This window comes from Diceros bicornis, chromosome 32, assembly GCF_020826845.1.
Source record: "Diceros bicornis minor isolate mBicDic1 chromosome 32, mDicBic1.mat.cur, whole genome shotgun sequence".
In the NCBI taxonomy this organism is placed as follows: Eukaryota; Metazoa; Chordata; class Mammalia; order Perissodactyla; family Rhinocerotidae; genus Diceros; species Diceros bicornis.
In genome coordinates, this window is record NC_080771.1 from 33666006 (window position 1) to 33679999 (window position 13994).

General features: G+C 43.4%; 1 protein-coding gene across 1 annotated transcript in view; it reads left to right on the forward strand.

The window, feature by feature from the left end:
- The first annotated feature begins 5557 nt into the window (after positions 1-5557).
- Positions 5558-13994, forward strand: part of USP10 (ubiquitin specific peptidase 10) — a 72784-nt gene continuing 64347 nt past the window's right edge. The window contains exon 1 of the mRNA XM_058528398.1: positions 5558-5663. Coding sequence (XP_058384381.1) covers positions 5643-5663 — 21 coding nt within the window. The 5' untranslated portion in view covers positions 5558-5642. The remainder of the gene's footprint in view (positions 5664-13994) is intronic.

Sequence of the window (13994 nt, forward strand, 5' to 3'; positions counted from 1 at the left end):
GTCACGTCCATGCTAACAGCAAGCTCAGGCGAAACCAAACAACCACAGCTTTTGTGCCAGGGTGCTGGTGTATTTTTTTTCTTCAAAATCGCTTGATTTTGTTACAATAATCAATCTTGCCTTTAGAGTAGAAACGATACTTATTTTTGTAGGCTAAAGGAGATGGAAAGAATGTTTTTTTCCCCTCATGCTGTCTGTCTGGCAGAAAATAGAAACCTAAGTTAGATGAAAATGGATGAAAAATAAGAAATTCTTGGATGAATGGGAATAGGAAGGGTTTGTCGGGGTGAAAGGATCAAGAAAAATGAAAGGGCATTAAATAGCAATGTCGTCACTTTAACTCATTAATAATGCGAAAGCACTGCAGTAATGGATCATTTTACGTGATTTAAGCTGCTGTCACAGCCATCATCCTAGTGGATGTAGGTAACCACCCTGTGAGGCAGGCAGGACACAGGACTTTCCTCATTACGTAGGAACCGAGCTACAGAAAATCAGCGATTCCTCCGAGGTCTTAGAGTGACTCGGGGTCAGAAGGAAGGATGCAATCCAGACAGTGATGCTTCTGTCCTTCTCTTTACTCCCTCTCTTTAGCAGTGTCGTCCCCCCACCCCCAGCCAAGGTCTTTTAAGATGGTGGTGTCTGCATGTTTAGTGTGTTGTCTGGGGACAGCGCCAAACCCTGGGGAGAGCAGAGGCTAGGAAATAAATACAGTGCAGAAGTGAGGAACGGCATTGCATGGATATTTTACTTAAGAAGAGACTTCGACTATATGAGTTCTACGACCCAAAATAAAAGAGAGGAAGAAAATGAGAAGAACTAGAAGGCTGAGCAAGCCCACCCAACCTGCCACTCAGTGAGTGGACACATCTTGGTGAGTGTGGGGTGAGAGACAGCAACCTGTGCTCCTCCGTCTGCTCCCTTCCCTCCTAGGGCAGGTTGCTGGGCTGAGCTGGATGTTGATGTTTAAAGATAAACAGATTTCAGATAACATGTCCTGCAGAGCAAGCCGTAATTAGGGGCTCAAGTAGACAACCTGAGATTTGATTTGGCTCTGGATGAAAAATCCTCTATGTTGGTTTTATTAAGTGACAGAGACAGAGCCACACAGGGACGAGAGCCGACTGACAATGGAGGTAGAGATTGGAGTGATGGAGCTATAAGCCGCGGAACGCCAAAGATTGCCAGCAACACTGGAAGCTGGAGAGGGGCACGGAATGGATGCTACCTCAGAGCCTCCAGAAGGAATGAACCCTGCTGACACCTTGATTTCAGACTTCTGGCCTCCAGAGCTGTGAGAGAATAAATGTCTGATCATTTGTTCATTCATTCAAGAAATATTTACTGAGTGGCTGCCAAATGTCTGGAACTGTTATAGGTGCTGGAAAAACATCAGTAAGAGCAAGCACCTGGCTACCCGGAGCTCAGAGTCCAGCGGAGGAGACAGACAAGTTACACACGCAATAAACACTCTAGACTGTCAGCTGGTGACAAGCGCCGTGGAGAAAACCAAGCAGGCTATCAGGAGGGACTATGGTAGGGCTGCTGTTCCTGACAGAGGGCTCAGTGAAGTCCTCTCAGAGGAGATGGCCGTCAGAGACCTGAGTGAGTGAGGGAAGGAAAGTTCCAGGCAGATGGAAGGGCACAGGCAAAGTGAAGCAGGAGCCTGCCTGGCGCCTAGAGCTGTCAGTCTCAGACTTCTCCATCTCGGGTCTCTTGACATTCTTCAAAATTATTGCTGACCCCAAAATGCTTTTGTTTTTGTGAGTTATATCTATTGCTATCTACCACTTAGGAATGGAAACTGAGACATTAAAAAATATGTATGACAACTTATTAATCATAAACATTGTACATCAACATAAAAAATAACATATTTTTGATGAAAAATAAATATTTTCTAAAACAAAAAAGAAGAGTGGCGTTATTTTGTATTTTTGTAATGCTCCTTAATGTTTGGCTTAATAGGAAAACAGCTGGATTCTTGTATCTGCTACGGAATTCAGTGATAGATTGCTTTGATTGAAGTATATGAAGAAAATTCCATCTCACACAGATAACGGAGCTGGGAAAGGGAGGAAGGGGTATTTTCCTAAAAAGTATATTCCTCAAAAGGAATGGCCTTTTTAGATAATTGTGGATACTTTTCTTTGTTGTTTTGCCAAAAGCAGACAAATTTCTTAAAGAAAAATTGCAAAGTGGAATGTGAAATCGTAACAATGAACTTTTTGTACTCTGTTAGATTAAAATCCATTGGTCTATTTTGTACTTTGAATGAATCTTTTACTAGTGTGTGATTTTATAACATCCCAACTGGGTCATTTGGAAAATATTGATTCACTGATTTATGCAGAATTTCCAAATGTTGAAACATTCCATTATTCATTATCTAAAAAAAAAAATCTCATTTGTTATTATCACCACCAATCTTACCAGAAAAGTCTTTAAGTGTTGGGAAGCTGCCTAGCTCACAATGGGGAATATGAATTTTCCAAAATTCTAATTTTTATTTGAAAGCGTGAATTTTATCATCAGCAATAAATTCTGTCAAATGCACTGAGTCCTTCCTGTGCAAAGAACCTTCCTTTCCAAGGAGTCTGGGAATAATAATGGTAATTTCCACCATTTATCGAGCTCTTGCTGTATGCTGGACATCATACTAAGCAATTTACATATGTTATCTTGTTATTATATTCATTTCGCTACATCTCTGAGAGGAATTATTTCTCCAATTTTACAGTGAGGAAACTGAAATCCAGAGAGGTTAGGTACTTGCCCAAGGTCACACGCTAGTGGCACTCTTCTAAACTATCAGAATTCCAGAAAAGAATTTTCCAAGTAGGACAGGCCTAATTGAAATACCCTGTCCCATTGGGCCCAGGAATTAAATCTTGCTTGTGAGACCATGTATCCATTGGTTTCAACGGGGTAATATGGATCCCCCTCAAGACATACTCATCAAGACTTAGCTCAAATGTCACCTCTTTGGAGAAAACTTACACCCTCCCTGGGATATAATAAAAAGTCCCTTACCACTTGTTGAATGGTAGTTAAAAAGTGCCAGGCACCATATTCCATGTGCTAGACCCGTTACTTCATTTCCTCCTGGCAACATGCTTGCAAAGTAGGTGGTATTATCCCCTGTGTTAATTTCCTATTGCTGCTGTAACAAATGACCACAAATTTACTGGTTTATAAATGATTATTTTACAGTTCTGTAGGTCAGAAGATGCACTGGGCTAAAATTAAGGTGTAGGCAAGGCTATGTTCCTTCCCGAGGCTCCAGGGGAGAATCTGTTTCCTTGCCTTTTCTAGCTTCTAGAGACTGCCTGCGTTCCTTGGCTCATGGCCCCTCCCTCCATCTTCAAAGCTAGCAGCATAGCATCTTGATATCAACCTCTCTCCATTTCTCTCTCTCTCTACTCTGCTTCTTGTCACATCTCCTTGTTTCATTGTCTGACTCTCTGGCCTCCTCCTTTTTCCCCTTATTAGGATGCTTGACATGACATGCCCCCCCCCAATAACCCAGAATAATCGCTGCATCTTAAAGCCCTCAATTTAATCACATCTGCAAAATCCCTTTTGCCATGTAAGGTCACATATTTACCGGTTCCAGGGGTTAGGACATAGACATTTTGGGGATGGTGTGGGGTGGCATTATTCTGCCCACTACACCCATTTTTATCAAAAGATTCACAGAAAGGTGAAGTGTGTCTGCTGAAGGTCACACGACCAGCTAGTGGGGGAGTCGGGATTTTAATTCAGGCCTGTCTTGACTTGGTTCCTCCACTGCCCATAGCCTCCTTGGGAGTACCTGGGCCTGCTGGATGCTACAGGGCCCACAGTGCTAGCTCATGTTTTCCTTTTGACATTTATCTCCTTATATCCAAATCACGTGTTAATGCCTTCGTGAGTGATTTGAAAATGAGAACTGGGTCTTATTCATTATAATTTTTATGTTTTTGTTCAAGCACCATTATGATAAAAATCAGACATCAACCACCATAAGTCACCAATGGGGTTTCATATCCCTTCCAGTCTTTATCCATGTGCAGACATAATTTTTCTGTAGTGTGTAACCATAGCATGGATACAATATTATATTCTATTTCCCCAGCTGTTTGTTATAAAAATTTTCAAACATACGGAAAAGTTAATAGTACCACTTAGATCCAACAGTTGTTAACATTTGCCTTATTTGCTTTCTCTCTGTATATATTTGTGTCTTTTTATGATTTATTTTTTGTTGAACCATTAAAAAATAACTCCCAGGCATTATGACATTGACCCTTAAATTCTTCAGATGCATATTCTACCAATAAGAACATTCTCTTACATGAGTACAATATCATTAATACACTATGAAATTACCAATAATCCACTAAAATCGTCTATATCCAAGCCATACTCAAATTTCTTCAATTGTCAAAAAATATTTACCAGCTTAAAAAACATACCGGGATCCAATCAAGATTCACGCACTGTATCTGGTTATGTCTTTTAGCTTTTATTTTAGCACAATCCTTCCTCACCCTTATATTTTTCATGGCATCCCATTTTTGAAAAGACAGGCCCTCTGTCTTATGGAATGTGGGCATGGATCATACTGTTGATCTCTGCTGCTAAGCACAGGGTCTGGCAATAGCAGGCTGTTTGTTGAAGTGAAACCAGTGATAACAGTTATGAATAATAATCACAGTAGTTAATTTTTATGGAAGGCTGGCTCTCTTGGCCAGTGCGTTCACACTCGTCTAATTTGATCCTCACAGAAATCTTATGAGTTAAGATATTTTATTAGTCTCATTCACAGGTGAGGACGCCAAGGCTTAGGAAAGAGAAGTCACTTGCCTGAAATCCCTCAGCTAGAAACGGGGCCAAACCAGATGGAAAACTGCGTGGTCAGGTAGGGGGCTCGCTGTTTCTTGAACCAATGACCCACAGCCGGTCTGTCTGTATACACGCTTGTAGGTGTGTAATAGGTAACACTTATTTAGTGGTTACTCTTTAAGCGCTTGACGTGTGCGTTTATTTTTCTGAATGTTCTCCAATGTCTAGCAAAAGAGGTGGCTCAGAGCAGGCGGTCAACGTTTGTGGAATGAATGAAGAGTGAATGAATGAATGAATGGACGGATGTGACCTCCATCAACCAGGGCACTCCTCCGGGGTCTTCAGCGCTCACTTCGGAGACCCTGGGGTTCGGGGGCCCCGGGCCGACCTCAGGCCGCGGCGCCGGGGTCCGGACGTCCAGAGTCAGGCCCAGCACCCAGATGGCCTCCCGGCAGGTGAGGGACCCGGCCAGATGCGCGCTTTGGCGCTACCATCTCCGTCCCCCGCCCCTGCTCCTTCCGGCACGGCTGCTGAGCCCGGTCGCTCCTAGCTCTCAGCCCGCGGGCCCGCACCGCCCGAGGGGCGCCGGCTCAGAGTCCACCCGGGTCCAGCTCCCGCCGCGCACGCCCACCTGTCGGCTGCGCATGCGCAGCGCCCGGCCGGCGCGCCCGGCCTCCCCACGCCCCGCGGCGCGCGGCCAGTGCGCAGGCGCGGCGGCCGATGCGAGTGTGTATGTGCGGGCGAGAAGATGGCGGCGGCGGGGGAAGCAGCGTGAGGAGTCAGGCGAGCACCGAGGCTCATTGAAACGGGCCGCCATGGCCCTCCGCAGCCCGCAGGTAGCCGCCGGCCCGCGCCCTCGGCGGGGAGGGGCCCCGAGTCGCGGGCAGGCGGGCGCCCGGGCGGGCGGGCGGCGGGCGCACCCCGGCCCCGAGCGGGCGTGTGGGAGTGGGGGAGGGCGCCGGGACATGCTGCCCGGGACTAGGCCCGAGCCGCCCGCCGCCGCCGCCGCGCCTCGGCCGCCCGCCGCCGCCGGCCCGCGCCCGAGCCCGGCGGGCCCCCGCCCCGCCTCGGGGCAGCGCGGGAGAGGGGGCGCCCGGGCCCGCTCGGAGGCAGCGTGGGGGGCGCGAAGGGGTTAACCTCCCGGGCTGGACCGCGCGGGTGGGCAAGTGGGGCCCTGGTCGCCCCGGGGAGGCGGCCCGCTGGCTTCGGAAGGCCCCCGGGGCGGCAGGGGCTTCCACGCACCCGGGTCGTCTCTTTGCCCGGAGCCAGCCACCAAGGTTTGGGGGTGCCCGGTTTCCCCCATGCCCCCAGAGGCTGCTTTCTCAGCTTGATGGACCACGGGGGGCTTGCTGGTTTTTAGACTCAAGTCACTAAGGGGCAGCCTTAGGTTACTGTTGCAAAGGAAACTCAAAATAAGTCGGCAGGACTGTACCTGTACTCGCATTTGAGTGACATCTTTTGCACGAATCCATCTCAGCCTGGTTGCCACTAACGCACCCTGTCAGAAAGCATCTAAAGTTTAGGGGCCGTTGATGATAATCCCGTAGTGGAAAGGAAGAGTAAAGCGCGCCTTTTGCTTTTAGGGAGAAGTACGTGTAGAGTTGAGTTGTTATTCCCCTTCTCCCCCCATTACAATTACTCTGGACAAAAATCGGCATGTGGTATTATTTGTCAGGCTTGCTGATCTGTTGACATTAATCCTTAGAAATTATTGCACACTTTTATACCATCTCAATGTGCTTTTGTATTAAAAATGGGAAAATGAAACTAAGTAACTATTCGGAAAACTGGTGGCCAGTAAATCCTACCCTTTTATAAACTATTGGTTTTTGTTGCCCTTTTGGAAATGAAGTTGATTTTAATAAGTGTTGTAATTAATGCGTGTTGTGGAATTTAATAGGCGAAAACCTTTGAAAAAATTAGATCTTACAGGAAACAGCAATTTTGTTAAATTTTTAGTACTTTAGTCTGCGCTAGAACTTTCTCCCTTTAACTTTTTGTTTACTTGCACGTCTGCCTCTGTGAGTATTTAGTATAGTTCTTGGCGCAAAAAAGGGGCTTGGTTGAATAATTTTTACAAATGTGTCATTCAAAGATTTTTTTTCTTAAGGGATTTGGTATTTGCCTTTTTCTCAACTTAAATATTAATATAAATAGCTTATTGTTAAAATTAGTATGAACTGGTACAAAGTTCATTGTGAACTAATGTGTAATATAATATTCATAGTGATTTTGAAATGAAGAAAGCGTGTTTAGGCATAATTCACTTCCATTATTATAAGCACCAGTCACAATGCAAAATTGATTGAAATGTTAATTAGTGGTGATAATACGTAAACTTAATTGTAATTTCACTTGCATTTATTGTCCTAGCATTTACATTTTATACCACAGTATTGCCTATATACATCTTTAGAAAATTGGAGTGGCAAAAGTTAGCTGAACATGAATGTTAGTGACACTTTGGGTTTATTCTTTTGATTTAAATGCTTGTATGTTCTACTGTGGAGAAGATAGCAAAGGAAATAGTTTGGTTTCTCAGAATTTTCTTTGTGCAAGAATAGTAATGAAAACAATAATGAAATCATATGTGACAGGATTTAAGAATTGTATCCTGCTTGAGTCAGGCTGAGCATTTTAATACATTTGTTTTATTCAGTTACTTGCTGTCCTAAGGGTCCTGCAGCCTTAATGGCCATTCATTCATTAATTCAACAAATATTGATTGAGCACTTACTATGTGCTAAGCACCATCATATGCATATCACTTGTTTACTATTGGGAATGACAAACACAGAATGACAGTAAGAGTCTTTTTAAAAAATTGGAATTTGAAAATTTTATATAGATTATTTAAAAAATTTATATAGATTATATCATATTTCCATATTATTGATTGAACCCTGTTCCCTGGATTGAAGTGAAACAGTGCAAAACTCAGAAACTTTTCTAATGCTAACAACTTTCAACATTTTAACAAATACCAATGATGAACTTTGACAATTGAAGTGTAAGTACATCTCTGATTTATGAATATTTGTTGTCACAAAGGAACGGTTTGGGATTAAATGATTTGGGATAATTAGTTTGAGTTGACCGGTTCTCCCTTAAACCAGAAGAAATTTTTGTGATCATTGAAGTCGTTTATAGTGAAATCCCTTCCATAATGCTTCCTACACGGTATTTGGATGTCATGCTGCTGCTCCTGTCCTGGTCCTCTGCAGCGGGCTCACTGCAGTCTTCTCATCACCCCTCAATAGTGGGCGCCCACGTTTTACTCTGTGGAATTTCTTGGATCCAGTTTACAGCGTATGGCAGAGTGTTACTGTATCATTGAAGATCTTTATAACTGACAGCTGTATTAGTAATTCTTGAAAGAGATACATTTTTATTCGAGTCTCAGGCAGTGAGCAGCTGACATAAATAAAATTATTTGAAATACAGGATGTTTGGAGATACCAGTTTTCTTTTGCATAGTGACAGCAAAATATTGAAACATGTCCTAAGACTGGATATGTTGTGGAAAGTTTGTGAGTTGATGGTTGCCTCTGGTTTCTGTGGCAGTGCAGATGAGCCATACCCAGGGCCTTGCCCCCGTGCTCTGGAGCCTGTCTTGTTGGGGCCACAGGGTACTGAAATTACAGTGAATGATAAGTGGACCCGCCTCATTCTAAATTCCTTTCTAGAGCAGAGGTTAGGACATATACTCCAGGGCTCTTGTATGTGAAACTGACATGATTTAAATTTTATTTATTTATTTTATTTTTTATTTTTTTCCGCCAGAGCCCCAGTAGATAGTTGTATGTCATAGCTGCACATCCTTCTAGTTGCTGTATGTGGGACGCGGCCTCAGCATGGCCGGAGAAGCGGTGCGTTGGTATGCGCCCAGGATCCGAACCCGGGCCGCCAGCAGCGGATCGCGCGCACTCAACCGCTAAGCCACGGGGCCGGCCCCGGAACTGACATGATTTAAATAGTAGTTCACATAGGAAAATTTAGAGGAGAGGGAGATTACAAAGCTTAATGATTATTTAATGCCAAGCCTAGTGGCACATTTATTTGTGTTTTGCTCAGAATATAATATTCCAGTATTTGAGAAGAGTTGTATCATCTCTACTTGAATTAGTTACATCAAGGTTATTTTTTTGTTTGTTTTTGTGTTTTTACAAATTTTAGACATGTAAGTACTTGATATGGATGGATCTGGTTTCTCAAGTGGCACGTTAAAGGTGGGTGCTGCGGACCTTCTTACTGGTATTGTACTGAAGTATGAAAGACAGTAGGAAGAGCTTGCTTTTGAATTTGTAATCAGGCCGCTACATTTCTATTTACTGCCACACACGCAAGAACCACTGTGGCACAAAACAGATAAATCTGTTTACAATGGAATTTACTGGCCTTGGGCCATTGGATTACTGTCGTTTGTCACGTTAGTGCTACTTCAGCAGTGTAGATGTTCATTTCCAAAGACTTACATGTGCTTGGACTGCAGTTTTGCTGTTTATTGACGAGATCTCCCAAAAAGTCTTTCTGTGACCATTTCTGTCAGTACAGCTGGATTAAAAACTAGTGCAGGTGAAGTAAAGATAGCCCATGGAGTGTGTTCGTAGTATTCGTTTCAAGGGTCGGAAATTGTAGAATCTGTCATAAACCTAGATGTGGAGTTTTCAGAATGTCGAGTTTTCATGAGCTGGCTACTTTCTGACTATTTGAAAGCTCCTCAGTCGTGACCCCGTTTTCAGCAGAAGCCCTGAGAAACCAGCAGCTGTCAACCAGTAACTGCATTCTGCCCCATCTTGAAACATACCCTGCTCTGGCTACCCTCTCCTGCCAATAAGTAGGTGAGGAGTAGAGGTAGAAGGGTGGTTTGGGGCTGGGAAGGATTAGAGCATATCTTCCTAGACTTTCCGTTTCTGGCTGACTTGAGAGTGTTAGATGATGCTGTGCATGTGGAGGGTTAGCCCAGCGCCTGCCCGAGTGTCTGCGCGTTAATGATGGCTGCTCTCGTGATCCTCAGGCCTCTCCTTCCTGGGCTTTGTCTGCAGCTTTATTGGTTGTCCTTCTTCAGATCAATTCTCAATTTATTTTTCTGGAATCTGCTTGAGGGCCATCTCGTAATCCTGCACTCTGATGTAAGTCTCACAACTAGTGCATTAGAAATGAAAGTGCCTCCTCGTAGGAAGGCCGGTGTCCCCCCGCTCTTGCGTCTTCGCTGCTTGATTTTTACACCTGGCTGCCTCTTTCCCTCCCTCCCTTCCCTTCCCTCTCTCTCCTGCTCTTCCTTTCTCTCTCTCTGTCTCTCTGTGTTTCTTTTTTAAACATATCTGATGGTGGTGGGTTTTTGTTTCCCCATTTGTCCTTGTGTTATGAAGAAGTGCTCCTTTTCATCTGTGTGTATTGGGTGCAGACAGGTTGGTATGCCCTTGCTCTTTTCTGGCAAAGTAGTCTTAAAAGTATCAAAAGATTCACTGTGACAGCTCCAAACTTATATTCTCATTGGAGCCACGGTGGGGAAAAAATATGTTAGGAGTTAATCGAATAATATTAGATGTATCAGGTATGCCCTGCTGTAAGAAACTGAATGTAGGAAAAAACACGCATTAGGACTGCACAAAATAGAGGGGTTCACGTTACAGACCTCTTGTTGTGGACTGCTGGCTAGGGTGGGAAGTGGGGAGTCCCGTGAATAGTGCACCCCCCCCACCCCCCGAACTGTAGTCCTTCCATGAGATCCACGGGTTGTACTGGAAGTGGTGGGGACGGCTTTTCTCAACTTTTTCTCCTCACTGTCCTCAAAAATAGAAGTTTACCATTATTGTGAGTACATATCAAAATACTCATTTTTATGTTTTAAAATATACTGAATTAAGCCAGATCTCTGTATATATTACATTTTGCAAGCTATGGACCTTGTGAACTGGAACTGCCCAAGAATATTTAATATATGGCTCTGTGTAGAAAATTTGGGTTTGCCTTTTGGTCTACCGAGTTATGTCTGCATTGCTCCATTGTTCTTGCGTACATGTGACAGTGTCCTTTGCCCTGGATATGAACAGTACATTTTTAGTTTTATTATAGTCACTTAAATTTAGTCAGGACTAATTGTGAATTTATTTGGTGTTCTGGTAACTGTCAAGAGGATTTCTAGTGTTCCTTTTCTTTTGTGTTTCTCCTATGTTAGATAGTTTAATAACTAGAGAAGTGAAAGAATGCCTCTCAGAAGCCTTTCATCTTATATGATTAAAATACGTGTTCTCCCTATTCTTTCTGAAAATATCAGTCTTTTTCCTTTCAATAGGACATGTTAAAGCTTTGGGGGAAATAGAAGAGAATTTGGAAATGAAGTTTAATTGTAGAGTTTTTGGAGATTCTTGCCCAGTGTTGTAAAATACTTCCCTTGATATTTTAAGCAGTAATTCCCTTTAGATGGCTGCCAAGATGCGTGTATTTATTTGAAACCTGGAGTAAGCCTTCTGAGTAGATCTGATAATTGGACAAGGAAGAACATATTCATTATAAGACACTAATTAAGCATTGCGGTGATCAACAAGTGGACAACATTGTGCAGTATGTGAACTGCATGGTTTATAAAGTGCCAGGGCTTGTCTGATCCTTACAGCAGCTCTGCAGTGTTGTTAATGTCACCATTTTACAGATGAGTGACGTGAAACCCAGAGAGCTTGTGGTTTGGAGTCATGTGGCTATTAAGTGAGTGATCGTAAGTGATCGGGACTTAAAAGCAGGTCCCTGGACTTCTAAATTCGTTGCCTTTTCTACTTTGTCAAACTGCTTTTCTAGAAGAGACTGATAAAGGCGTAATGTTTCACATTATGACTTCTCTACAGTAGTTCCTCAAGGAAAGTTTAGGGAATGGAGGAATGAATGAAATAAAGATTTAAATGTTTAAAGACACTAATATGTTACTAATTACTAAGTGGTACTAATATGTTACCAATTATTAATTACTAAATTTTGTGTGAGGTGCATTTTGATAAACGTCTATATTGATTTTGTTTTTATATATAAAGACATGCTATTTCTAAAACATGCAGATAATACAGAAGTATTTAAAGTGAAAAGTATGTCATTCTCTTCCTCTTCAATCCTTAATCCTCATTTGATGTATATCTTTGCTTTTTTCTGTTAGGGCATTTTTGTTGTTGTTCCATTGTATCATAATACGGTCTGTTCTAACCAGATAGTCACTGAGCTGAGCTTTTTGGAGTAAATCTTGTTTTTAAAATTATTGAAGGCATCTATTCAAGTATAGTAAGTTTTCTTATTTTTACCCGATTTTGCCAGGGAATGGAGCAGATATTCTGGAAGTTAAAGGGGCTCATTGGGACCCAGTATACTGAGGACTATGGAAGTGCTGTAGAAATTTCTGAGTGATAAAATGTTCAGACAACTTTTTTTTCCCTAAGAAATGATATTTTGAAGACATTGAACCCCTTAATTAGGGCAGTCATGCTGTCCAATTTTTATATTGTAAAAGTGGTCTGATTGAAATTCACATTCTTGTCTATCGGTCACCTCTGCACTAGAGAAAATTACTGAGAGGACAAACCTTTCCTTAGTCGGAGAGATTGGTAGGTCACTGACGTGAGTGAATAGTGAGGAATTGGGTAATTCACCTGGATGTTTCCGTCTTCTCCAAAATCAGGTTTTCTTCTCCTGCCCTCCCCCCCCCCCCTTTTTGTGAGGAAGATCAGCCCTGAGCTAACATCCATGCCAATCCTCCTCTTTATGCTGAGGAAGACCGGCTCTGAGCTAACATCTATTGCCAATCCTCCTCCTTTTTTTCCCCAAAGCCCCAGTAGATAGTTGTATGTCATAGTTGCACATCCTTCTAGTTGCTGTATGCAGGACGCGGCCTCAGCATGGCTGGAGAAGCGGTGTGTCAGTGTGCACCCGGGATCCGAACCCGGGCCGCCAGTAGTGGAGCACGGGCACCCAACTGCCAAGCCACGGGGCTGGCTCCCCCTTTGTTTTTATCAAAGTACTGCAATGGCAAAAAATAAAACACTCTCTGACTCCCCATGTCAGCTTCCTCTCCCCAGAGATAGCCACATTCAGCCACTGCTGACTCTTAATAAAATGCAAAATCAGGTCTTCCAAGGGTAGCATTCTCCTACATTTGGAATTAATTTGTAGTATATCAACACTTTTATTCAGAACCACATATAAAGTAGTTTATATCTTTTGTGATTGTTCAGACAAAGATTTTTGATGGCTGGGCATTAGCAGTATAGAGCTGAAAAGAGAGTTCCTGTGCTTTAGAAGTTCACAGAGTAGTGAGGGAGAGAAACAGGCTAATTGGTGAATCCTGTTTTAGGGTGGTAATTCCTTTAACAGAAATGTGAACAACAGTCAAGAACTTTCATTCATTCATTCATTCATTCATTCAGCAAATAGTTATTAAGTGGCTACTGTGTACCAGGCACTGAGGATGGAGTGATGAGCAAAAATAGGCATTGTCCCTCTTACCAGGGAGCTTACTGTCTAATGAGGAAGATCGTTGCTAATCAGATAATCACAGTAATGCGTGTGTCATTCCAAATTGAGAAAAGTGTCTGGAAGGAAAGGAACACAGTGTGTTGGAGTGGCCTGGGGATGTTAAGGAAGGGTTCCCCCAGAGTTAGTGCCTTTGCTGAGATGCATGCATGAGACAGTGGGAACAGCATGTGCAGTGGCTCTGTGGCTGGAGGGAGTTTGGAGTGCTTAAGAGAACTCAGAGAAAGCTTGTGTGTCTTGAGCTTAATGCTGGAGGAGGGAGGTAGACGGATGTATTCAACCTTGCAGCCTTTCTTAGGTGTTATTGTCTTTATCCTGAGAAAAATGTGGAAGAGGGGATGATATAGCACTTGACCACAGAACCTCACAATCAGGTTGCAGTTTGGGCTCAGGCTCTGACTCCCCGGTGTAGCATAGACTCCAGCAGGGTCCCTGTGGCCATGAGGAGATCAAGTAGGGGGGCTCTTAGACTTTTGACTAGGGAGGAGGGTGCAGTGGAGGTGGAGAGAAGTGGCATGATACAAAGATATTTCAGTGTGAGGTGGACTGAGAGAGGAAGAGAGTGTGGCTGAGTATCAGGGGAAGCTGGGAAGATGTCTCTTCTAGAAAGGTGACATTTGGGCAGAGAAGCATGAGGACAGGGCATACGGAGG